Genomic DNA, 27313 nt, shown 5'->3' with positions numbered 1-27313 from the left:
GCCCTGGGCAGCCTGTTCCAATGCCCAGCAGCCCTTTTTGAATACTGAAGAAATTTCTGAATACAGAAGGAGCGTTTAATAAAACATCTTGGTCTTTTTATTTGATGTAAGTGAAACTGGTTTTACCTTGGTGGCTCTAAGCAGCTCAGTTTTGGATTGTGTCCCTGCACTCAAGTCCCAGACGTGTTCAGTTTGCTGTGAACATGCTGTTAGGATACACAGGGAAGTTACTGATCGCTCAGCTATCCTTTTAGAATAAATCCTCGTGAATAAAAAGAACCGACAGCAAGTACGTTTTCCATATAGTATGTGCCCGTGTGTGCCTTGTAGGTTTTTTTTCAGTTGTGCCTGAGATTTGCTAAAAAACAAACCAGAACAGGCAGAGTTGTGCTAGTTGCTCTTCTTGACCACTTTTTGTGCTGATACAGATGGTTTATGTTGAATATAAAAGCACCTCTCTTATGCTTTCACAAAGGGAAAACAACCTGTTGTGCTTCACCCATCCACTAGCAAGTAGAGTTTTAAGTTTTGTTTTTCCATTTTAAGAGAATTTAAGGTTATGAGTAAAAGTGTGTTGTTACGGAGCTTGTCTGGCTGATGCTGGCGTGATTTGACGGGTGCTCAGGAGCTGACACCCTCGCTGCATTGTGTCAGCGGCTTTCAACATGGAGCTGTAAGTGTATGAAATGACTCCTGCCCGCGGGGAAAAGCCTGAGCGAATATTGCACAGCAGTTTGATTCCAGCGTAGGTGACAGTGAGGAATGGGGAGAAATAGTCCTTGATTGTATTTCTCTTATCCAGAGGGCAGAATTGTGTTTCTTTGATGCTCTCATCCTGAAAAATATTGCGAAGAGATTGTAGCTCCCGTGTGTCTTTGCCAATGATGCGATGGGGTCACTTTGAATTTTGCTTTGAGACTTAGCAAATGTTTAGTATTTTCTGTTTGCCAGCACGAGCACTGAAAACATTCGCAGGGCGGCAGTTTCCTTAGGAGTGAAGAATCACTTTGCATGGTGGTAACATTTTAAATAGTTTTTCTTCTAGTTCTTCTAAATGAATGACTGGACAGTGAGGTTGTAGGGTGGTGCGTGTATTCCAACCATACAGGTATTGTTTGGTTGCTACAGCCAGCATTGAAATGAGCTCCTGAAAAATGCCAAAGAGCAGTTAATTTGCAGAGCATAAACTTGATGCTTTCGCATCGTTTTTTGAGATGTCACTAGTTTTTATTTTGCATTTTCTTCATCTCGGTTCAGGTCATAAAATACAGCTGGTGGTCACCTCAATACACTTGTTGTGGCGGGTTGCTTATTGTTTTGTTTTGGAAAACCAAATCCCTCAGGTTGGTTCTCCTCGTGATTTAACATAATGGTGCAGGTCATTTAGAACTGATTTATCTCGACAGTTTCAAAGTGTATTCTCTGTTCAAACCAGAGCTTCTTGAGTCTTCCCTGGAAAATCTGCGAAGTGTCCAAATGCGTTTTGCCCAAACTGATGTTATCTGTGATTCTGTTGCTGGGAAAAGTGTTTTCTTCATTTTGGTGACTTGCAGTGAACCTGGGAAGAAGGAGTGCAGATCCAAAAGCTACTCCCAAACTGGTTCGGCTGCATTTTGCCACTCTTCCCCTCTACCAGCCTTCCCGTAGGAAAATAACCTCTTTGGCAGCCCAGCACCTATAGAGACAGCTGCTGTAAGGAGATCTTTAAAGGGCTGGGTGCTGGAGACCTTCACTGCTGAGGTGCTTCTGCTGCTGATTTGGTTTTCAAGGAGAAGTTGGGAGGTAGAGGAGAGATAAACGTCAGAAGGGATGCTGAGAACTACTATTTCATCCCAAGCAGTGAGACTGGATTTAGTTACACTTAGGAGAGATTTTAATAAATGTTAGTCATTACACAGATAGCTGTGTAGACAAGTACTACTTTCTCTCTCTTGGCTTTTTTTCCCCTCTTATATTAACTGAGCTTCTGCTGGTTTGTTTTTGCCTTTTAGTGCAATCCGTACAACAGGTTGTCTTTTCTTCCGTCTCTAAATTAAATGAAGAAATAAATTTAACAGCAGAGTCAATTATACTGTTAAACGTCATTCTTTACTTTATCAGCGCTGGGGATCATCCTCCATAAGTGCTCCAAACACTGGATGCTCTTGTGTTGCTTATATTCATATAATTATTACATACGCATTACAAATTTTGAAAATTTTGACATACATCGATACTAAGAAATAATTGATGATGTTAGTTATAATTGTTGCATTTCTTGCTTACATCTATTAATTATTAGTTAAATATAAACTAAAAACTCTGCTTCTAAACAATGTATCACTTAATCCTCTGTCTCCCTCTTATCGTGCAGAAGGATCTAAAACTCGAAAAATATGCCCTCGTTTTGGAGGTGAAAGCATTTATCTCATGTCAATTGGTTACATGAATTTGGCAGCTTCTCTTCAAAATACCTGTTAGAAGCGGGTACAAAATTCTAGTGTCTGATTTCATATTCTCCCTGTTAAAATGTTGAGTGAGGTTTTCATTTTTGTGTGTGTGTATGCCTACTAGTGCTTGGAAAATCGCACCAGGAAAAGGTCTGACCCCTAGAAAAGCGAAAAACCAAGATAAAACCCCTTAGATGCCTTTCACTAAGTTTTTTCGTGATGGAAGGAAGGCTGTCCTGTATGTGAGCATTCCCTTCCCATTTGAGATACATGTTTGTCTTATTTAATAGTTGCACTTCAGAGCTAAATCACAACGGGTGAACAATTTCTAACGATAACCGTGTGCTCCTGGCACTCCCAATCCAAACGCTTCCCTAAGAATGCTTTAACTTTCCTTGGGCGCTGCAGGTGCCAGCGAGAGCGTGGGGAAGCACATGCTGGAGGCGTGCAACAACAACCTGGAGATGGCTGTCACCATGTTCCTGGACGGCGGAGGGATAGCGGAGGAGCCCAGCACCAGCTCTGCAGGGGTGTCTGCAGTTCGCCCCCACACCGAGTACGTACCCCACGAGTGGTCCATCTTAAAAATTTAGTAGCGTCAAGCAGAATGAATAAGACAGTTGTTGTTTCTAAGCTGCTGTCAACTCACTGTAATACGCGCTGCTTTGATCTTGTTAAACTGATTCCTCCAGTATTGTTCTGGTTAAATAAATTCTTAGCATGTAAGTTGGTATGTAGAGCAACGTAAGCTGATCTCTTGCAAATTCAGAAGTTTTCTGTAGCTTATACACACCGTTTTTTGCAAACAGAGCTCAAGACCTGGAAGTGGGGATCCAGTAGTAAGAGATTCTTACTTCTAAATTGCTACAAGAATCTCACTTTACGATAATTTGAAAGTTAGAGGATTCCTTTGGTTTGTTTCTTAGACATGTAGTGACCTCAGTCCCATTTGGTTTTGCACTGTTTTAAGTATAACGTGGTATAGAACATGCACACTAGCGTGCAGAGGAATAAGCAACTACAAAATCTGCATGAGTGTCTTACACATCAGATGCCAATAAGTTGTCCCACCTTTTGGTGCTGCCTGTTAATGTGGAATAATTTGAGTGGCAGCTGATTGGTATAAGTCACACTCTTTAAATCTTCTAGATTAAGCCTAGCCGTGCTTTATGAAAGTCTTCTACTTCAGGAAAAAAGACAACTAGCTTTAAAAGATAATTCTTGCTGCTCATAATTGTGAGGCACACGTATAAATTTAAACAGCTGTTTCAGTACTAAACTTTCTAGCTGATGGCAGGTGCCTTCCTGCGTGAACTTTTGACAGGTAATGAACTTAAAACTCTGTATCTATAGGTGTTAGAGTTCTTATTTCTGGACAACTTCTGGCACATCAGTGACTTGAGGTTCAAGTTTTTATTGGAATACTTTTTTCTTTATACTTGACACCCTCCAGGTGCTGGTCAGCTTAGTGTTACTTCTAGGAAGAGAGAACAATAAATATGCAAATGCAAAATGGAGAATAACTAGCTTCACAACAGCAATCAAAGATGTGGAGCTTAATAGCAAGGTTAGTGCGTCTTGCTGAAATTATGAGTTGTTTTTTGCAAACCTCATGGCCAAGAGCCGCAAACTGCACAGTTTCTGGCTTTGAGGACCCGGAGGGAAGTGGGCAGGACTTAGCAATGGATTTTCTTGGGCCACGTAGATTCGTGGGCCAGGTGACCGTGCTGAATCAGTGACACTGTTTCAGAGCCCTTGAGATTTCCTTTCCTTTCTTCTCCTACTCATGGTTTCAGATTATCCAGCAGTCTCCGCAAGCATGATGAAGGTGTTGAATTACCTCTGAAATTGGGGGAAATGGCTATTTTGACCACATCATCCTCTGGAAAAGAGAGGTCTGTGAGTTTGAAGTGGAAGCAAAAAGTCTTCTAACAGAAGAAAGATCCCGATAAGGGAGATTTTTGTTTTTCTTTTCCTCCCCTCCATGTAGATTATTGGGGGGGGAGGGTGGCAAGCAGATTAATTAACAGCCTGTGCTAAGTTTTAAGAATTTTTCATGAGTTTTAAGACACTTCTTAAAGAAGAGTGTCTGAATAGTAGATTGACAAAGCCTTGGATCTAGTCACCCAGGGATCTGTGTAATCTTCGGTCAGGGCTCAGGAAGATCACCCATGTCAAATCTGAATGCGGAGGGTACTAAATCCTGCTCCAGTGCCATCGGTGGGAATGAATGGTCCCTTGAGGCCCCTGTTGACTCCAAATCTCCTGATTCTGTGCAATGGTCCAGCAGCATCCTTAGCTGCTTCAAGTTGCAGGAGCACAATAGGATGTGGTTTATGTAGTACTTGGAATATTATCATCTCTCTGATTTTGATATTTTTCCTTCCCCTTTGACAGGGATGAAGTACGAGCTCCAATTCCTCAAAAACAGGAAATCTTAGTAGAGCCTGAGCCCTTGTTTGGAGGTAGGCTTGTGTTCTTATTTTGGATTATTTTTTCTTTACCTTGAAATGGGCTAAGTGACAAAATGAAAACCAACTTCCTGAATATGAAGGAAGCATTTTATGTATTTTGATTGTGTTGTGGTTTTTTTCCCTGCCATGTAACGTGATTGCCTACTTGGAAACATAGCAGTGTTGTTGAAAACCTTGCATGTTCTCGACGGTACCAATTTACTAACTCCAGTTTCGGGTGACTTGGTGAGGCAATTAGCTGTGATCAGTGTACACCTGGGTTCTGGGGGTTCAGAACCGAGTGATGCTGTTGGGAAGGTGTTCAGCATGGTGGGGTAAAAGCTTGAGCAAAAATGAAGAGGACAGATGCACATGAAGAGGACAAATGCACACTTCTCTGGGAGAGAACGTATCAGAAAGAAAGGCTGAACTGTGTGATTACTCATTGTTTTTCTCCGTTTCTCATTTAGGAATTTAATTTGCTCTTTAAAGTGCACCACACGACTATTTTTCTTGTTTGTTTTCTGAAGCTGTTTATCAGTTTTGCTTTTGAAACTTCTTTTTTGCTCCAAGGAGGCAGGTGATGGAAATGCTGTTTTCTTTTGGGTGCTTGTCTAAAACACTCTTTTGTGCTCATGTAGAATTCATAGAATGTCCTGAGTTGGAAGGGACCCACAAGGATCATGGAGTCCAACTCCTGTCCCTGCAATGACAACCCCACAGGTCACCCCGTGTGTCTGAGAACGTTGTCCAGTCTCTTCTTGAACGCTGTCAGGTTGGGGCCGTGACACCTCCCTGGGGAGCCTGTTCAGTGTCCAGCACCTCTGGGTGAAGAACCTTTTCTTCATGTCCCACTGACCCTCCCTGGCACATCTTCTGCCATTCCCTGGGTTCTGTACTGCACAAACGCACTGGATCTCAAAACCTCCATCTCAAACCATCTTTCTTTAGTGGTTCTTTTACAGCAGCACCGGGGTGGAACTTCTGTAGCAAGACTGGATGACCTGCTGTATTATCCCCTCCTTTTATATGGTGTCCATGTTAGTACGGACTCCTAAGGCTCTTTTTTTTACGCTTATTTCCTTTATCCTTGTGAGAATCTGTCCTCCTCCAGGCAGCTTCTGCCTGTCCGTTTGGCTTTTGCTGTGTCACGTGAGTTGAGCGTCTTGCCTTTCTTATCCAGGAAGGGCATTCAAGTGCTCATCTTTAAAGTGGCCTCATACCCATAGGAAATGCTTTTTCTGTTGTTTAGTTCCTGTGCTAGAAAGGAGAAGGAGGCCAAGCTTCAGGTTTACCCTGGAACTGTTTTTCTCTTGATCCTTTTTTTCAACATCCGGGAAGTCTTAACCAGGACGCACGAGCTGAGCGGTGGTTCCCGAGGTGGTTGCACTGCTGGGGGCTCTCTGAATATGCTGCACCAGCGTGTTCCTCTGGCTTTCTTTGTGACACAACAGACCTTTTGACGAAGATTTTTAGATTCCTATGGATTCAAGAATCTAAGAAGTGCCAGAGTAGGATTTGCTGACCCTGGTTCTTGGTCCCGTCCTACTCACCTGTCACACCCTGATCTCAGACACACTGATCTGGTTCAGCGATGGCCTCCTGTGCTGATACACTCACTAATGCCATGTCTCTTTATAACGTGATGCAGCCTGTCAAACCAGCTGAAACTGCAGAGTTATTGTACTTCACTTGGTCTTTTCAGCTCTAACCTCAAAACAGGAAACGTGCTGTTTGCTGCTTTTAACAGTGTTGAGTTGAGCTTGGATTTTCTTCCAGTTGAAGAGATGATCCCAGCATTTGTTCTCTGCCAGATGCGTGAATCCCATGTTGCACTACAGAGGATATCAGAAAAACCTCTACCTGGGCTACTGTGAACATCTTCAGCCGCCTGGCAAGGGAAATGCTGCGTTTGCTGAGTTGTTAGTTGTAGTTTAAGGTGCTCTGAAGTTGTCTTTAACGGCTTGTGCTTGCACCTAAACATTTAGAGATGAAAGAGGTGTTACTTACCAGAGTTGGAGAGGCATTACATTATTCCTCATTCGGGTTTTCTTTTTCTGTGCCATTCTGTACGGGATGCGCTGGTTCTTTCCTTGGTGCTCTGTGTGAGAAGAACACAAGGAATAAGAGCTGTATTCCGTTCTTTGCCCTTGGCGTTGCACACGGTGAAAAACGCATGTGCTAATCCAGAAAGGTCTCTGAAATAACATTCTGGAGGTACTTGTGTGAGCTGTGCACAGGTCGCGCTTTCTCACGATAAATATTGTTTTCTTACTACAGATTTTCGGTGGGTATACGTTCTATTTATTTTACTTTATTATGTCTTGTAACAATGAGGCTTTGAAAGTTCTACGTTAGAACGTTCTGCTTTCATTTAACAGTAATGCAGAGCAATGGTTGGAGCAAGTCTTGGCGGGCAGTTTTAGCATCTGTAGTACAGTGGTTGTTCTGTACCACAGGTTTTAACTGGAATAGTACCGAAAATACTGTTTATCTGCCTGTGCCGCTGTCTCTGCACAGCTGCACATGAGCCATGCTGAAGGTTTCCTTGTGGATGGTGATGCTGAATCCAGTGGGAGAGCTTGACTGTTGCCAGGCCAGCCAAGAAGTTGGGATAGGACCTGGCTAAGATATTAGAAAAGAATAGAAATGAATTGCGGAAAAAAACAAATGTGTTTCCTAATAAAGAAAATATTATTCCATGGGCCTTAATCTTTTGAAGTTTTTCATCTGCTTGAAGGCCTTTGACAAAAATGTTGACTGGAATTGGGATACGTTGATGCTGTGGGGGAACTTGCACTGCACAGTGATCGACTCCCCCATCATTCAGGCTTGGGGTTCCTATTCTGTTGTCCACACATGATGGAGAGTACTAATATGTAAATATACTGATAGCATCCTTTTAAAATAATAATTTAAATACTTTTTTCTTTCCCCATAGCTCCTAAAAGACGCAGACCTGCGCGCTCAATATTTGATGGTTTTCGGGATTTCCAAACAGAAACCAGTAAGTGTCTATTGATCAGTAAGCTGGAGGTTCTGGTTTTTAATGCAAGATGGAAAAATAGTTTCCATTGTAGGCTATACCAGCTTTACATTCTTGAATGGTTTTTAAATTGCCTACTGTATAGCAGAAACATTTCTTCAATAACGTTATTAGGCTGTTCGGTTTTGTAGTGTCAGTACTGTTTGCTCATAGATAAGGTTGTTAGTTTCTCGTTCTGATGTGGCTGAAGGGAAAGTAGAGTAATGGACACACAAAGCAGGTGGTGAAGATGCTGGTCCATACAGAAACAAAACCTGCAGACAGTGTGTTCCGTCTGCTTTCCTATGGCAAATATTTTCTTGGTAACTCTCAAAAAATCCTTTTTTCTGCTCCGGTGAATTAAAAGGAGGGAAGAATCTAACACCTACACAGAAATTAAGTTCATCCACTGAATTTTTCTTGGCTAGCCAGTGGTCATTCTGGCACTTGAATTAGATTTGAGTAGCCCTGACGCTTCTTCCTTGGACATGCACAAGGTTCTCATTAATTTAATTGCTCTTAACCACCCCCTATCAGCTCATACACAGATCTCCAAATGGCAAAGCACTGGGTGTTATTTACACGTGCTGTTTGATGCCAAATTGAAAATAAGCATCCACATCTACTTTCTTTCCCCTGACAGGTTTGGTCAGGGTTTTCCAGTAATGAATTTGTCAAGTAGTAAAGTCACTGGCAACTGAAAATACACCATTTACAGAATCATTGTAGTCTGAAATGTTCTTCTCATCTCCACTTGTTATAAGACATTATAATATTATAATTATAATGTTAATTATAATTATAATGTTATAATGTTATAAGACATTTAGAGATGCGCGATATGTAAAACCATTGCAAGTGTTTATGATGGAACTTTATTATGCTTTTTGGTAAAAATTTATAGATGAATATCACTGGCTGTTTGTGAAAAAGCAAGTGGCCCTGGCCATGAAAATCAGGATTATTTCCTGGCTCCCAGGCCTGATCCACTGACATTTTTTTCTTCCCTGTGGAGATCCAGTGTCTGCTCAAAAATGGTTTATATACTATGGCCCATTGACAGCTTCTGGAACTTTTTGGTCGTGGGATGGTTATTCCCCCTTTCACTCGACTCCATTCCATAAAATACATTGTACCACTGCATTTTTAGGTAAGAGGTTACTGTGATTTACCTTCATTGTATATGACTGTGTGTATGTAGGAAATATATTCTGTATTATTTTGAATGGAATTCGTACCACTAAAAGAAACCTACTCCAAGTGTGGTACTTGGGGATAAACAAATCTGAAAACCCTGAAAGAGACAGTGGCATCCTGAGTCTATTCTGGAGAGAGCAGAAATTTGATATAAACATCCAAAGATATTTTTGCATGTCAGCCAAGTCTGTAGTGGATTTTTTTGCTTGTTTGTTTGTTTTTCTTTGGAATTGCAAGAAGTAGAAATATTGGAATAGAAATATTCTGAGTAAAAGTGATGATCACAGGATCCCAGGATGTCAGGGGTTGGAAGGGCCCTGGAAAGCTCATCCAGTGCAATCCCCCCATGGAGCAGGAACACCCAGATGAGGTTACACAGGAAGGTGTCCAGGCGGGTTGGAATGTCTGCAGAGAAGGAGACTCCACAACCCCCCTGGGCAGCCTGGGCCAGGCTCTGCCACCCTCACCTCAAACAAGTTGCTTCTCATGTTCAAGTGGAACCTCCTGTGTTCCAGTTTGCACCCATTGCCCCTTGTCCTGTCACTGGTTGTCACCCAGAAGAGCCTGGCTCCATCCTCCTGACACTCCCCCTTTCCATATTGATCCCCAGGAATGAGTCACCCCTCAGTCTCCTCTTGTCCAGCTCCAGAGCCCCAGCTCCCTCAGCCTTTCCTCACACGGGAGATGCTCCACTCCCTTCAGCATCTTGGTGGCTGCGCTGGACTCTCTCCAGCAGTTCCCTGTCCTGCTGGAACTGAGGGGCCACAGCTGGACACAAGATTCCAGGTGTGGTCTCCCCAGGGCAGAGCAGAGGGGCAGGAGAACCTCTCTGACCTACTGACCACCCCCTTCTAACCCACCCCAGGTACCATTGGCCTTCCTGGCCACAAGGGCCCAGTGCTGGCTCATGGTCACCCTGCTGTCCCCAGGACCCCCAGGTCCCTTTCCCCTACACTGCTCTCCAACAGCTTGTTCCCCAACTTACACTGGAACCTGGGGTTGTTCCTGCCCAGATTCAAGACTCTACACTTGCCCTTGTTCTATTTCATTAAATTTCTCCCCGCCCAGCTCTCCAGCCTGTCCAGGTCTCTGATGGCAGCACAGCTTCCAGTGTCAGCCACTCCTCCCAGCTTGGTGTCATCAGCAAACTTGCTGACAGTCACTTTGTTCCCTCATCCAAGTCACTGATGAATATATTGAATAATACTGGTCCCAGTACTGCCCCCTGAGGCACTGCACTAGATACAGGCCTCAAATGGATTCCGCTCCATGATGGTACAATCTATCTCGGTTTCCCTTTTTAAAAGCATTGCTGGGGCAAGTCAGGTTTTGGGTTCGTTTTTATTTCTCATTTGTTTTCAAATAGTGTCCTATGACTCCCTCTGCTGCTACTTATATTTATTAAGATATTTTTTAAAAGTGCTTGAGAAAGCTGGGGCAAGTGGGATTCTTACCTTACGTAGCAGCTTATCTTGTTCAGTGTGGTCTGACCTTGTGACTTCAGTACCAAAGTTTTGTGTGTGACATACAATAAATCCATATTGTGAGTATTTTGTCTGACCGAGCTTCCTTTCCTCTTGGGGCTGTGCAGTTCGGCAGGAGCAGGAGCTACGGAACGGAGGGGCGGTGGATAAGAAACTCACCACTCTTGCCGACCTCTTCAGGCCTCCCATCGACCTGATGCACAAAGGCAGCTTTGAAACGGTGAGTTGGGGAATTTAGCCGCAATTCCTCCTATGATGACTGCATGGGGTGTGGAAACCTTGTGCCAGGCTGCTGGTGTGTGTGGATCCATATGTTGGATGATCAGAAAGTTACAAAGGACCATATAGTGGTAAATATTTGATGGGCCGCATATGGAAATGTCAGTGACTTATTGAAGGACTTAACTGCTCGTATTTCAGTGTGGCAAATCACACTTGGAAGACTTTGCTGCACAAAGGAAGCTTGTCAAAATGGGAAAATTGCACCCCTTGGAGTATCTCTGTGTGGCACAGTACAGAAAAGGCTGAAATAAGATTTATTTTGAGGGGTGAGCCAGAACTTCGCAAAGGGCTGGAGAGTTTGTGGCACAGCCCTGTGAATAATCTCAGGCGGAGTTATGGTACCACGGCAAAGAGCTTTCTGGTTTTCTGACTTTATTCGAGATCTTGCTCTTCTGTGCAACCACAGCGGTTGCCTTTTGCATCTGGTAGTGATGGAAAACATATCCAAGAGATTATCTGCCTGAGGAGGGGACCGTTAGCCTTAAATAATTTCAGGTGTCACCTTTTCTGCCTGTGTGGATCTAGTCATACATTATGATATGGATCAGCGACTTAACTAATGATTAGAGAATATAGAAATTGGTATATATTTTTATTTTTTGAGTCTATAATTTTCAGTTATTCTTCAGAAGTCGCAGTTACTACTGAACTTCCACCTGCTTATCTTTAAGTAGCTGAGATTGATGATGGTTATTCTATGGTGATTTCATGAGAATGCAAATTAATGATCGAATGGTGCAGTACAGATTTTGCAAACAGTGCTGGAGATCTGGCTTGGTGAGCTGAACACAAAGATTATTTCCATTCTTTGCACATTTTCCAACCATGAGAGCACTGCTGGGGAATTTTTAGAGAAGCGCTGTGTGCCTTTATTGAGTTTCCAGCTTTCGTCCTCTTGGCCTCAGCTCTCATTTTATGCTTCAAAAATCACTACGGGTCGCTTGGCTTGTCACTAATTCCTGTGTGCTGACAGTGCCCTCCATATGTTTAACCTTCTAACAGAATTCCAGGTTTGGCAGGGTGTTAACAGGGAGTTTCTACATCCTCGGTGAGTGATTTGGTGTGATGAGAGCAGGTTGAAGTAGTTGGTGTTGAGGCATCTCTGCCTTGTGTTGTGTGGTTTAGGATTTACTCCAGACGAGATTGTGTCGTGTCCTCCAAGCCCTTTGTTCAGAGCAAATGCGCGGTTAACGGTGATAATAAAGGGAATTGCCATGAAAATGGCCGGTGCTGCTCCAGACTTGAACACGTACAGTCCGCAAGTGCCCTGTGACCTTCACTGTGACACAGATGTGTGTCCATCGTTCCTCCTGCCTTGCTGAAAACTTTAGCAATGGTGACTGTGGCAGCCACCACAGTCCAAAGTCCTATCAGAGAGTGAAATAACTGATTGATAGATTTGATTGTCCTACCTCATTTCCCCAAAAATAAACCCTACCCCAAAAATAAGCCCTAGCATGATTTTTCAGGATTTTTGAGGATGCTCAAAATATAAGTTGTCCCGTCCCAACAGATGGGATGAGGGATGAGTTAACTCTGAATGCGACACGTGCCCTGACTCAACAGATGAAATCAGGTGTGAGTTAACCCCGGGTAATTCTGCACAGCAATGCAAAGTGAATGACAGACAATCACTCCAGGGGTCCAATTGTGAATTTACTAAAAGCACATGGTGGAATACAAATTACAGCAGTCAGTGACTTGGCAAAACTATGTCATAGCACCACAGAACTTATCAATACATTTACAGCAAAAGCCCTTTTAAAAATGGTAGATTGGCAACAATTAGTAACTGTAATGCAAAACTTAACAAGGCTTTAGCAGCAGAACTTACAATGATATTACTTTATATGTTTAAGAAAAAGGAACAGAGAGAGAAGAGGACAACTAAGATATCAGAAAGAGAAAGGGAGATAGAGAGAGACAGAGAGGGAGAGGAAGATGTCACCACTCCACAGGTACATCGGTCCCGTGACGACCTCTGGAGTGGAGGACGCGTTGAAGATTTACACGCTGCCAACCTGTATCATATGTGAGGTTGTTTTATAACCCAGTTCATTTACATGTGAGATAGGAGGGGGCGGCTTATCTCCTCCCTCTGCTTGCTCTTCATGCTCATTAGGAAGACTCTTCTGGAAATGGGTCTGGGGTCTTCAAACTAGGGGAAAGCTCATGGTATTGACCAGAAGTGAGTTGTCTTGCCCATCAGGGGTAGCTGTTGGTTTGTGGTTTCTTCTGGTAGCTGGTTGTCCTGCAGATGGTTCATCTCTATCATCCCAATTAGGCTATGAGACCTTTTACAGCAACACTGTTAATTGTCCTTATCTTCCAAGGTGTCTACCTCCATGGCCATAAAACTTCAGGAAAGATGAGGTGTCATCTCTGTCTTCCTCCCAAAGTAACAAAAAACCAGACGTTTAAGGCATAACAAGGTCTTTGTTCTGCTAAGCATGGGGGGAGTGCTTCAAGGTTTTCACATAAGCCCTACTCCAAAAATAAGCCCTAGTTACAGTTCATTTTAAAAAGTCCATTTAAATAGTGTCCAGGCAGCTATATTTGTAAAAAAGTAAAATTAATTGGCACTAGAATGCAGCAGGACAGATGGACCCTTCAGCAAGAAAAACAGACAACTAACAGTTGTGTTGCTGCTGCGCTACGAGCAGGTGATGTGGGCAAGAGGCGCTCGCTTAAGGAAATGAGAAATTGAGGCCAGTGGTTCTAAAGGGAGTCAAAAGAAATTCACGATGGAATTCAGGGTTAGAGAGTTATGTTCAAGTTCCAGAATGTGATGATATGACTGTATTTGAATAAATGCAGATTTCTTGTTCAAGAATAAATGCAGATTGTTGTTCACGGAAAAATACGACATCCCCTTAAAATCAGCCCTAATGCATCTATTTGAGCAAAAATTAATATAAGACCCTGTCTTATTTTCGGGGAAGCAGAGTAAAATCTCAAACAAACAGGGTGGCGGGAAGCAGTTTGTGTATATACCTTGTCCTGTTCTGTGCACTAACTCAAATGGAAAGACGTGTACCCTTATTGGTATTCACCTGTTTGTATTCTGGTGCAGTTCCTTGTCCCATGGAACCCCTTCATTTCAAACTGCTGCTCCTCAGCTTCCTTGCCATAAAAATCTTCGGCTTTTCTGTTTGTTGGCCATTTTCCCTTTCCATGGATCCAATGACCAGAGTCTCTCAAAATTCATCTCTAGCAAGCTGCCACTAGCTTCTTCCTTCTCTGTCTGCTTAGATAAACATATATAAACTATATAATAAATCAGAGATGTTTGTCATGTTCAAAGTATCAAGGACTAAATACTGTGATTTTGATGCTCTTGTAGTTTAGTGTTAATCTAAGTGGGGTTTCTTATTATTATATAATGTTTGGAGAGCTCTGCAAGAACATTCTACCAGTGTTGTGCCACGTACATGTATCATAGAATCATTTAGGATTTATGACTTTATTCAAACTTAGCAAGAGTGGGGCCAACTGGTCTTAATAAGCTCGCTCATGTTTTCATTTATATTTGTTGCTCTTCTTTGGGTACTCCAAGGTTGATTTTCATAGTAAGTAGATTTCGTTATCTTTGTCTTTCACCAAGAAATCTCATTTTTCTTCAGTTACAAAGAATTTTTGTTATCAGTAAGGTACAAAAAGTTGCCATTTCATTAACTCAGTAATACCAGCTTTTAAGCGCAGGTGAGAATTACCTTCCATTGGAGAGACATTTCCAAGTGTTGAGCACCATTCATTTTATTTTGTACTTGCAATTGGTGACAGAGCAGCATGCTCCACATACAGAACAACTCCTGATCGCCGTGCTGCTAAAGTTAAGCGTGTGATTAACTTCATTACACCGGAGCAATGTGCTGAAAAATACTTGATACAGAAAATCTGCAAATCTGATCCTGCGTTCTGAACACGCAGCTGAGCCACGAGGTGTTAGTGACCTGGTGGAACGGTGCTACGTAAACCAGTGAGATGCTAACCTGAACCTTTTTCCTTATTAGAAAAGTTCAAAGAAACTTTCAGGGCTTAAATGCACAGTGTCACTAAAATGTCTGTGTTTGAGGAGCGTTACGTGATTGGACTGTTAAGAGTCAGTTAAGATTGCACAAGACATTTTGAACTGTGATTTCCTGCCGGAAATACCGAGCTTTAATTTGTATTAAGCTTCAGAGTGGAATCTACTAGGGATAAATCAGTGGAGTCTAGGAAATACAAGGCATGTTTGGTGTGTTATTTATTTAAAAACACCATGGTTTTGTTCTAATGTCAAAGATTGCTTTTGAGGATTGCAGAGGATATCCCCATGCATGTGATGGGAGATAGGATTTGATTTGTTGGGGGGTACACACCAAATTGACTTAATTTTCAGTTCTTGTTTAGGGAGGAGATAGTTCTGGTGTGTGCAGTTCTGTGCTTGACACTCATTAGGATTTCAGTACTTCTGTGTACATCATATTGCAGAGTTTCAAATCCGTCTATGTGACGTTTACTCATTTTACAAGCTAAAACTTTGCCACCTGCACCCTGCTTTACAACTGATACGACTGTTTTCTCTTTGTACAAAGAGAGCGGCAGTAGTTTGGAAGTTAATCTAGTCATTCACATAATCCCAGAGTGTCAGGGACTGGAAGGGCCCTGGAAAGCTCATCCAGTGCAATCCCCCCATGGAGCAGGAACACCCAGATGAGGTTACACAGGAAGGTGTCCAGGCAGGTTGGAATGTCTGCAGAGAAGGAGACTCCACAACCCCCCTGGGCAGCCTGGGCCAGGCTCTGCCACCCTCACCCCCAACAAGTTGCTTCTCCTCTTTCAGTGGAACCTCCTGTGTTCCAGTTTGCACCCATTGCCCCTTGTCCTACCATTGGTTGTCACCCAGAAGAGCCTGGCTCCATCCTCCTGACACTCCCCCTTTCCATATTGATCCCCAGGAATGAGTCACCCCTCAGTCTCCTCTTGTCCAGCTCCAGAGCCCCAGCTCCCTCAGCCTTTCCTCACACGGGAGATGCTCCACTCCCTTCAGCATCTTGGTGGCTGCGCTGGACTCTCTCCAGCAGTTCCCTGTCCTGCTGGAACTGAGGGGCCACCACTGGACACAAGATTCCAGGTGTGGTCTCCCCAGGGCAGAGCAGAGGGGCAGGAGAACCTCTCTGACCTACTGACCACCCCCTTCTAACCCACCCCAGGTACCATTGGCCTTCCTGGCCACAAGGGCCCAGTGCTGGCTCATGGTCACCCTGCTGTCCCCAGGACCCCCAGGTCCCTTTCCCCTACACTGCTCTCCAACAGCTCGTTCCCCAGCTTACACTGGAACCTGGGGTTGTTCCTACCCAGATTCAAGACTCTGCACTTGCCCTTGTTCTTTTTCATTACATTTCATTACATTTCTCACCCAGCTCTCCAGCCTGTCCAGGTCTCTGATGGCAGCACAGCTTCCAGTGTCAGCTGCTCCTCCCAGCTTGGTGTCATCAGCAAACCTGCCGATAGTGCACTCAAATCGTGAAACTGTCTTTGCACGAGGTGCTTCTGGCCTGGCCTGCAGATGCACCTTGGGCACAGGAGTGGATGGTTGATGGAAGTTTGTATGCCCTGGCCTGGGCAAGAATTGTGAGTGTAGCTAAAATGGGATATTTCTTGTTAGATATCCCGTGCTCTGACTTACTGTCGCCCGTTATCTTCCCAGCTGAATCATGTTGATCAGCATGTTTGGAGGGTCACAAGGTGCCAGCTCTGCTTTCTTGGTTCTCTCTGCTGACTATGGGAGCAGCAAAGCTCCACAAAGCTGAGCAAGGAAGAACCACCACCAAATCGATAAACAGTACACAGTTCAGAGAAGTCAAACAAGAGGCAAACGTATTATTTTAGTGGTGCAAGAGCTAGAGGTTATCTCAAGAGATCCAGTACTGAGTGTAAAACAAGACCTGTTTCACATACTGTCTAACCAGGAAAGGCTGAGGGAGCTGGGGCTCTGGAGCTGGAGGAGACTGAGGGGTGGCTCATTCATGGGGATCAATATGGAAAGGGGGAGCGTCAAGAGGATGGAGCCAGGCTCTTCTGGGTGACAACCAATGGTAGGACAAGGGGCAATGGGTGCAAACTGGAACACAGGAGGTTCCACTGAAAGATGAGAAGAAACTTGTTGGGGGTGAGGGTGGCAGAGCCTGGCCCAGGCTGCCCAGGGGAGTTGTGGAGTCTCCTTCTCTGCAGACATTCCAACCCGCCTGGACACCTTTCTGTGTAACCTCATCTGGGTGTTCCTGCTCCATGGGGGGGGTTGCACTGGATGAGCTTTCCAGGGCCCTTCCAGTCCCTGACACCCTGGGATTCTGTAACCAGGTTTCTGTTTTGGTGCTGTAAGTTGTCATAGTGCTGAAAAACGTGAAGGGGTAGAAAGGGTAAGGGTAAACTTGAGGCAGATTGATTTTGGTTTGTATCTGAGATCCACTACCTCTTTTCTTTGAAAGTTCTTGCTCTGCCGTAGTTTATATCTCAGAGGAGGAGAAATGGGGGACAGCTGCTGTTGGAAACGGTGGATCTAAAGCCATCAGGCACAGCTTTTGGGATACACGAGCCAGCTCTTTTTGTCACTTTCTTTGTTCTTTTGTCACTTTACCAAAACGACCCACCAATATGATCACCAAATCCGCAGCCATTCTTCCTGCCACACTCTTCTCCTTCCTCCCACCTCTGAAAAACCCCAGTAGCTGTGCAAGAGCCGAGCCGCGCGGGTGTGAGACGGCAGCAATTTCACCGTGTCCTTTTTCAATGTTCAATGTGAAGCCCTTTGTTTCTAGAAGGAAGTTTAAAGTAGTTTCAAAAGCTGTACCTGCCACTATAGGTGAAAACTCCTCTTTGCAAATGCTCTGTGTGGATTTCCCTGCTTTGCATCCTTTGAGGTCCTTAGCATGGGGGAGAGGTAGAGCCAGCTTTTCACTAATGTTGAAAAATATACAGAGTAAGTGTAGGAGAGTGCGATACGCTTTCCAGCTTTCTAGTTATGTATTTTTGGGTTTGTTCTTTTAATCCAGTGTGGATTACATTAGAACACAGGACTAAGGCAATCCAATTGGCTCAGATAACAAGGATTTTTGTTCCCTTTAAACTTGGGCGGTACCTCTAGGCCTCCTTTTAAACTGATTTCTTAGAATTAGTTCTCCAAATCCACAGTTAGCTCAAACCAGGTATTGTCAATAAAAGCATAATGCCTATATTTAAGACCCTTACCATTAAGCGTCATCTGCCCCACTTTTCTCTCCTGGTGAGCAAATACTGAATTCTGACACCATAGCATTAGTGGTGAGTGGTTAGCGCGAGGTCCCTTGGGAGAACAGGAGGACTATTCCATGCTTCTACATCCATATTTTTTTCCTTTGAGTAAAATAAAATTAGCTGTGCAGGTCGCTTGGCCACACAGTTCAATTTTGTTGACTGAGATTTTTTTACCTTGTGGAGTTAATAAGTGTGTGGGGTTCCCATGTCTGTCCATCACCCGTTGGACAGACTGACGGTTCTAAAGTGCACTGGCTAAAATTCATTTTAAAATTAAAACAAAAAATTGGTTTGGGGAACAAAATATCGCCCAAAACAGCAACATCATCCTAATTCCTTTGCTAAGTGCATTACCAACACACTTACCAATAAATACCTTTTGTTTCTTTTTTAAAAGGAAAAGGAGTTCATGTGCTAGTTCCAGTCTGTGCAGGTGGTGAGCGCATTCCTGCTGTTGATATAGCCCTCTTTTTTCCAACAGGTATGACAGTTCAGCGATCAGAATTACATTCTTGATCAAACTCCTACCATTAATTGCAAGCGAGCAATCAGACAGTGCCAGCTTTGTGACTCAAAACCAGTAAGATTTCTTCCTGCCTTCCTCCCCACTCGCAGTCCGGATAACGAGCATCACGATAAGAAGGGGTGGCTCATTTGGCAGTTGTGCAGTGATAGAGTAACTCAAAACGCGGAGAGAAAAACACGCAGAGAGGGGGTCCTGTTGAATAATTATGCAACCTACCTAATTAGATGATCCACTGGTTTAGCTTTAGAACGAGCAGGTCTTTGTTGTCAGATCAGTTCGATTGACTACGCTCTTTCCCGAACAAATAACTTCATCCAGCGTCCCCATGTCCCCATCCCCAAGTTGCTTTTCCCCACTCTGCGCTTGGCTCAGTTCGTCAGTGTGATTCTGTAATTAATTCAAACAGTCTCATTTAAAGCAGGTCTTTCAGCCCTGCCCTCTGGTTTTTGGATGCCTTTTCACTATCACTGTCCATCTTTCTCCCTGCAAAGGGGTTTTGGTGAAAAACCCGACAGCGCTAGAAACCATCACTGATCGTTGGTTGTGTCTGGCGCCTCGGTTTTATCTAACGCAGCTCTCTCTCTGCTTCCAGGCCAAGGAGTGTGGTCAGATGCAGAACAAATGGCTCATGATAAACATTCAGAACGTGCAAGATTTTGCCTGTCAGTGTCTCAACCGCGATGTCTGGAGCAACGAAGCCGTAAAGAACATCATCCGCGAGCATTTCATTTTTTGGCAGGTGAGAATTTTCCTGGGGCCACGCAGGTAACTTGGTGTAGATGGGACAGCAAACAAACCAGACTTTTAAAAATAAAATGGCACTGTTGTGAACTTGCAGAAAAGATACAGTAGCTCACGGAGATATAGTTTATGGATGTAAATGTAGTTCATGGATATGCATTTGAAAGCACAAACTGCCTTTCATTTGTGCATTCTAGATGTTACTTCATACCCCTAATACGTGGAGCATTAGGGACATATTTTCAGCTTGTCAGAATTACTGACAGCTGCACGTACTGTTTGTAGCGTCTACTGTGAAATAGAGGAAAAACTTTGTACGTTTTCAAGGTGCAGTTTGTTTGTGTTCCCTGTCTACCCAGTAATTTGCTTCACCCGTGGTATTTTGTAGGTGTACCATGACAGCGAGGAGGGACAGAGATACATACAGTTCTATAAATTAGCCGATTTCCCTTACGTCTCCATCCTGGATCCCAGGACGGGTAAGATAAGTGACACTTGATTACCTGCAGTTTAAATGTTCCAGGAGAAAGACTGACAGTTTTAGGCTAGAAAACCGTCTTCCGCAGTGTGTGTTATATTCAGCCAAATGATCCCGGTTACGTTGTTTTGCTCTCTGGGAGACCTTGTTGTCCCTGAAAAAGTGAAGTGGAATGTTTTGGAGGAACTAAGGGAATAAAACTCCCAGGGTTTGCTGGAATTTTGTGTATTGGGTGATTTTACTCATATAATTTAGAAAGTGAAAGTAGTACCACCTGGTGGTGAAGCTCTGAAGTTAATTTTTAAGTATCCTTTTAAAAGCTACTTGAAATCATATGATGAATAAACTACAATATTCATGTAAGTGTTACATGAATCTGCTTCATACTCCTTGCACAGTGGCTATGTGACACTCAGTGGTGACTTATTACATTGCATCTTCATTTTGAAATACTGTTCCAGCTTTGGTTTTCTTTTTTGTTTCAGCTACATTAACGTGAACAGTCAAACTTCTACCTCCCCCCTCCAGCTCTTTTGAAATCGTTACCTTTTCTTTTGGATCACAACACCCTTTCTTTTTTTATCATCATAAAACGCAACTGTATGAATAGTCTGGTCTCCCACTTCTCAGGACTGAAGTAATCATGTCTGGAATCAGAGCTGGGATTTCTTGCTATTTGACTTAATGAAACTGAAGTTAGGATTCTCCTCTTAGCACTTTACTTACGGAAGCAAATGCTGTTTGCCAAGATGTAAATGGCAGCAGTTAATGGACGAGTGTTTGCCCGCTAAGCTGCGATCTTGTACTGAAATGACGTTTTGTGACACCTTTTGTTCCCTAGGCCAGAAACTAGTGGAGTGGCACCAGCTGGACGTGACGTCTTTCTTGGATCAAGTGACCGGGTTCCTGAGTGAGCATGGACAGCTGGACGGCCATTCTACCAGTCCTCCCCAAAAATGCTCTCGTTCAGTAAGTACGGGGCCTTCTAGGAGGGCTGGAGTAAGCTGAAATAAAAAACACCAGCTTGTCTTTATGCAGCTGCACTGCTTCCCGTGCAGCACGATAAACAGAGTTAGTGCAAGAGCGTGCAAAAATACGGTGTGCCCGAGAATGCCTTCTCTTACAGTAACTAATATTTTTTGGTGTGGTTTGTGCTTTTGGCATTTGTTCTGGGCTTAGCAGTCACAGAACTGCAGGTGTGGGAGGAAAATCCGTGTGAAACTCCACAGAATCCCAGAATGTCAGGGACTGGAAGGGACCTGGAAAGCTCATCCAGTGCAATCCCCCCATGGAGCAGGAACACCCAGATGAGGTTACACAGGAAGGTGTCCAGGCGGGTTGGAATGTCTGCACAGAAGGAGACTCCACAACCCCCCTGGGCAGCCTGGGCCAGGCTCTGCCACCCTCATCCCCAACAAGTTTCTTCCCATATTTCAGTGGAACCTCCTGTGTTCCAGTTTGCACCCATTGCCCCTTGTCCTGTCACTGATTGTCACCCAGAAGAGCCTGGCTCCATCCTCCTGACACTCCCCCTTTCCATATTGATCCCCATGAATGAGTCCCCCCTCAGTCTCCTCTTGTCCAGCTCCAGAGCCCCAGCTCCCTCAGCCTTTCCTCACACGGGAGATGCTCCACTCCCTTCAGCATCTTGGTGGCTGCGCTGGACTCTCTCCAGCAGTTCCCTGTCCTGCTGGAACTGAGGGGCCGCAACTGGACACAAGATTCCAGGTGTGGTCTCAAGGTCTTCTTCTTCCAAGGAGAAGACATTAAGTAGTCTTAGCATGAGTAGCTTCTGCCGTTTGTTCCTGACAGGTTTAGTAGCTTCTCTTTGCAAGACTGATGTCCTCTTGATCTTTCAATATATATTTAAAAGCAATTTTGATGCATTTCTGTCTGTACTCGACAGGAGAGCCTCATCGATGCCAGCGAGGACAGCCAGTTGGAAGCTGCCATCAGAGCCTCGTTACAGGAGACGCATTTCGATTCCTCGCAGGCCAAGCAGGAGAGTCGGTCAGATGAGGAGTCAGAGTCGGAGCTTTTTTCCGGAAGTGAGGAGTTTATTTCGGTTTGCGGATCTGAGGAGGAGGAGGAATCAGAGGCTCCTGCCAAGTTGAGGAAATCTCCGCACAAGGACTTGGGGTACAAAAAGGAGGAGAACCGGCGGCCTCAGCCTGAGCCCCCTGCAAGGACTGACCCGGGGACGACTTCAAATCACAGAGCGCTGCCCTGCGGGGACGCGGGGATGCTGGAGGAGCCGACTGACAAGCCTGAAAGTACGTTTCAGGGCCTGGATGTGAATGGTAAGTTGCCGCTTCCTTTTTTTTTTAATAGCAGTCAGTCTTTTGCTCTATTTTCTCCTGAAAATCTTTATCCGCCGACAAGCGCGGTTTCATCTCTTGTTTTGAAAAGCTAAATCTTCTCTCTTACTTGGTGCCAGATGTTAGAGGGATTCACCTTGCCGGCAGCATCATGTTCACAGAATCACAGGATATTAGAGATTGGAAGGGACCTCTTTGCCGTAGCGATGCCACGAACTGCAGAGTCGTGTCAGGCGCTGAGCTTGAGTCGCTTGGTTTGAGACCTTGTCCATGAGTAGAGTACACATGGGTGTAACTCGGGTGCCTATGGCAGATGTTCTACCCCCGTGGTGGAGAGAAGCGGAGTAACACCAGCCCCACTTTGTGCTCCGTTAACTCGGCTGCTGGTCGTGGAGGAGGAATTAAGGGCTCTGCTTGCTGCAGAACGATGTTTAGATTTCTTAAAGAGAAGCGCGACTTAAAAGAGTTCGGTGGTGGTTTCATTATTTTATTTACTGCATGGGGGAAATACACCAAGCTACCTGAAGGGCAGTTCTAGCCAGGTGGGGATTGGTCTCTTCTCCCAGGCAGTCAGCAATAGGACAAGGGGCCATGGGCTTCAACTCTGCCAGGGGACATTTAGGCTGGAGATTAGAAAGCAATTCTTTACTGAGAGAGTGGTCAGGCATTGGAATGGCTGCCCAGGGAGGTGCTGGACTCACCGGCCCTGGAGGTTTTTAAACTGAGATTGGATATGGCACTTAGTGCCATGATCTAGTCAATGGGCTGGAGTTGGACCAAGGGTTGGACTGGATGATCTCTGAGGGCTTTTCCAACCCAGTCAATTCTGTGATTCTGTGAAGCTGAATGCTGCTGACCTTCTCTCCAGGAGCCTGATACCTGTTCACAAAGCAAACTTTCAGGCATCTTCCATCCCTGATAACCGTTCACTCCAGAGTGTGTGTCTTGGTGCCCCAGACACAAACTTTCGGGTAAGGCCGCATCCATTGCGGTGCAAACTGTCAGGATTCCTCTTTCCCTGATAACCATTCGCTCTGGAGTCTGTATTTTAGTACTCCAGCAGCAAACTTTCAAGTGAGGCCTGATAACCATATGCAGAGCAGAATTTCAGGAGACAAAATTCTCAGACAATAAAAAATTTAATGGAAAAGAATAGCAGAAGGGCTGGCTCAAGCTGAGCCACCTGCGCAGAGGTCCACCTGAGCATAGAAAACTACAGACTTTTATATCTTTACAGACCATTCACTCCAAGATCCAGTCCAATAGCAAAATTTCACCACCAGCTCCTTTGCTCCCCGTTGGACCCTTTTTCCCTGACTCCATGTGGGCCTTTGTTTTGTGCAGTTGGTTTTGATCCATATCCGTTTTGTCTGGATAAATCCTTTCTTAGCAAAGTGCAAAATAGGCCTTGCTCTGCAGATGTCTGCGATGTCTCTGTGTTGGCCTTGGATCGTTGTTTTCCCAATCAGTTCCGTTTTTCCCAGGAAAACACAAGCTGGACTTTATCTTGCAGGCGTTTAGCGTGGTCTGCAGTTGCTTTTGGTAAATACGAGCTAAAATTTTTAGTAAATCTAGTCTACTAAGTAACATGAATCAAAGACTATATTAAAAATCATACAACCTCATATCTCTAAGTAGTCTATTGCATTTGATGTGCATCTCCTTAAGCTAAATGATTAATATTGGGCTCATGCACTGACCTGTCTCAAAGCAGGGGTAGCACGGTGTGCTATTCTCTGGGGATGTTGACCAGTTTCAGTCTTAATTCTTGAAACAGTCCTGAGTTTGATGTGTGTATTTCAAACACATGTGGTAGAAGGATGTTGTCAGAGACTGGAACCCTGTGTTTGTCTCCAGTGCCTAACCCTGCTGCGCTGTGCAGGAAAACGTGCGCCTAAAATCTACAGGAAAGCTCAACTGCTTCTTAACTTGTAACTTTGTGCGTAGGACCAAAGGCACAGCTGATGCTCCGGTATCCAGATGGAAAGAGGGAACAAATTTCACTGCCCGAACAAGCTAAGCTTCTGGTGAGTGGCATTAATCGGGACCCTTTGAGTAGGAGAGAGCTGAAACCAGAGTTTCTTTTCCTGTGGTGGCACCGTTGAAATGGGATCTAGTACAAGTGGGATGTCTCGCTCACACTGTCGTTTGTTGTGTTTTTTCTGTGTTGTTCCTCCCATCAACAGATTCTGTTGACTGTGCACGTTTCCATTGCCCCTTGGGTTGCCTGTGTGCTGCAGTGTCCTTCTCAGTCCCAAACCTCCTTGTTTCCTTTCTAAAATGACTAAATGACTTTTGCATTGATCATTAAAGTACCATAAAATACTCCCAGCCCACGCATTTGTGTGTTTTATTTTTTTTACCAAATGGAAAAGTTCAGTCATTGCCCATGGTCAAACAGCAGTAAAATCAAAGGCAAAACTCTTCATTGTTGTTCTCCATCTTTTTCACTGTACTTCCATGCTGCCTTCTGAATGTGGATGGCAGCGCAGACTTTGATGGAAGTTCTCCCAAACTGAATTTGTTAAAATATAATTTAGTTACTGTGCTTCAGGTGTTTTCACAACCTTGGAGAGGCTGATGTGGAGGGCATTTCCGTCGAAACGTTGGAGGTGCTTATCAGCGTGTAAAGAGGTGGCTGTATTCCCGTTAGCCGTGAGTTTTCATGACGCAGTGGCTGGTTAAACTCACTTTAATGTAATTGACCCAATCGCTCCCTATTGGAGCCTTAGGGAAGGCACAAGCACGCCTCTTGAGAGGGATCTCCTGCAGATTTAGAAAAAAAGTGCCACATCTCTTGCAGAAAACGAGACTGTCACCAAGTGTGCAGCACTCCGGACGTGTGCGATGTCTCAAGCTTATGTTCTCATCCCTAACTCTTTTGCTTGAAAATAAAAGGGGGAAAAAAGAAGTTATCTTTGTGCTGTCAGCTCTCAAAACCAAGTGTAAGGTTGTAGGTGGAGTCCTGGGCTGAAATGTAGAAAACAACGAAACCTGTCTTATCAGCTTTACTTCCAGACCTTTGTTCTTGCTTTGTCATAGCAGTGATTGGTCTCTATTCTTTTTTCCAAATACTCTTTTATATCTTAACTGCTTTTTGAAAGCAGTCTATTAAATCAAGTTGGGTGTATTGTTAAGCATGTGGCACTGTTGAAACTTTATTTGGATAATTCATAGGTGTAATATTGATGTATTTTGATAATCCTGGCTTGTGGTTTAACTGCTTTTATGGGCTGCGGTAGTTCCAGGCAGTTAATCTCAGCATGTGATTCCTGTGCCGTACAGTCAGCAGAGGAGCTTAGGTGAGTCAAGGTTTGTGGATAAAGATAGATACCTTTTTATCGCAGAGCTGAACAGGCAGCTTTTGTGCACACATCATATGATCTTTTAAAGCCATTTCAGTCGGATCAGGATTGAGTCTCGGATGTCTCTTTGCAAGCATCGTTTCCATGCTGATTTTTTTCCAGCCCTTTGTTGCTTCCATTGTAAAGCTGCCCAGAACTAGAAAGAGAAATTGTTTAAGGAGAGAGTTGTACTTCAGAAGTTTTAACAGTATTGGTCTCCCAACAGCACTGGCTGTATTTTAAAACCTTTTATTTCAAATTGTCGCATTGTTATCGATCAAGAGTGGCTTCTTTGTATGCCATTATCTCCAAGATATGGTTACGCTTCCAATATTACCACAACCCTTTGTCTCCCAAGCAAAGAAATGAAAAAAAAAAAAAGACAATCCTGCTTTTTTATAGAAGCAATTGCTAATTGTGTGCAATTAAATTCAGCAGCTCAGACCTTTCTCTGCATCACTGACTGGTTACCTGAACAATTCATTGTCTACCAGATGTTGTAAGGTGTGCAGGAAAGATTGGCCTTTAAATAGGGCGATGTGGGCAGTGCAGTTTTAAATACAGTGGTTTGGAAGGGAATTTTGATCTTCCTTGTTGCCTGGAAAAGAAGTCAAACCCACTTTTTAGACACGCATGTTGTAACCTGCAAAGAACAGGCTGGGTAAAAGAGGAGGTTGAGGCAACAGTCTCCTCGTACCAAAGGTTTGTGTGTGGATTTGGATGAGTTCAGAAGAAATCTCCGTGCAGGTATTTCCCTGGTTGTTCTGCAGGCATCACATCTTGGAAAAGTCCAGATTGAAAGGGATCCCTGGAGATCATCTGCTCTTAACCCTCTGTTAAAGCAGAGCTGCAGATGAGCTTATCCAGGGCCTGCCCAAGCTGAGCTGTGAGTTCTTCCAGCAAGGGACATTCCACCGCTTCTCTGAGCAACTTTCTCCAAAGTTTAATTTCCCTCACATTAGATAATTCCTTCCTTATATCCAGATGAAATTTCCCCTGTAAACTGTGTGCATTAGCTCTCATCACTGTGCATCTTTGTGAAAGAAATGCCGTCATCTGGCCCCAAGTAAGTGGCCAGGGGAAGCTGGTGGAACCACAGAGTCATTTTGTTTGGAAAAGACCCTCAAGATCATCAAGTCCAAGCGTTCCCCCACCCCGGGCACTGCCTCATGTTCCTGAGAACCTCATGTCCGTCTGTCCAACCCTCCAGGGATGGTGACTCCAGCACTGCCCTGGGTAGCCTGTTCCAATGCCCCACAGCCCTTTGGGGAAGAAATTGTTCTCCAGATCCAACCTCAACCTCCCCTGGCGCAACTTGAGGCTGTTTAGACACTTGATACTGCAAGCTTATCTCTTTACACTTAATTTCCTGGCATAAGTTGGCCACCAAATCTATGTGAACAGTATTATTGGGACCCCCTTATTTTTTCATACTTGCTGTTTTATTACATAATAGTTGTCTTTCCCCCCTGACTCTTTAAAAAGCCACTTTTCATTCTGCCCTAGTGTTGCTCTGTTGCTGTATCCCCCACTCTTCTGCCGTTCTGTGTTTCTCTGTTTCTATTTTACGCTCTCATCTGCTGTGTTTCCTAATGAACTTGGGAAAACTCTCTCATCGCAGGGTGGATACATCTCATCCTGCTACATCTGCTTGTTGGGTTGTGAGGGTGACCTCCCTTCATCCCAATGCCCTCTGTATCCTGCTCCGATCACTCTTGTAGACAGAGAAGTCAATTAATCAATAAGAGCTTAAAAAAA

General features: G+C 44.2%; 1 protein-coding gene across 6 annotated transcripts in view; it reads left to right on the top strand.

Annotated features, from left to right (window-relative positions):
* The window catches only part of UBXN7 (UBX domain protein 7), a 34533-nt gene that overhangs the window by 1231 nt on the left and 5989 nt on the right, over positions 1-27313 (top strand). For 4 of the 6 annotated variants that reach the window (XR_013922522.1, XR_013922523.1, XR_013922524.1 and 1 more), the window contains exons 2-11: positions 2838-2985; positions 4226-4324; positions 4827-4894; positions 7824-7889; positions 10696-10808; positions 19267-19413; positions 19804-19894; positions 20735-20862; positions 21800-22193; positions 24159-24238. Coding sequence is in view for 3 of the 6 variants with exons in the window: in XM_080349815.1 (XP_080205941.1) it covers positions 2838-2985; positions 4226-4324; positions 4827-4894; positions 7824-7889; positions 10696-10808; positions 19267-19413; positions 19804-19894; positions 20735-20862; positions 21800-22193; positions 24159-24238 (1334 nt within the window). In the remaining 3 variants the exon portion in view is untranslated. Of the gene's footprint in view, positions 1-52; positions 107-2837; positions 2986-4225; positions 4325-4826; positions 4895-7823; positions 7890-10695; positions 10809-19266; positions 19414-19803; positions 19895-20734; positions 20863-21799; positions 22194-24158; positions 24239-27313 lie in introns of those variants that run through there. The other 2 variants (XM_080349817.1, XM_080349816.1) reach the window with 2 other exon arrangements.

This window comes from Nesoenas mayeri (assembly GCF_963082525.1).
Source record: "Nesoenas mayeri genome assembly, chromosome: 9".
Classification (NCBI taxonomy): Eukaryota; Metazoa; Chordata; class Aves; order Columbiformes; family Columbidae; genus Nesoenas; species Nesoenas mayeri.
The sequence above is the reverse complement of the archived record's forward strand: the minus strand, read 5'-3'. Positions and strand labels throughout refer to the sequence as shown.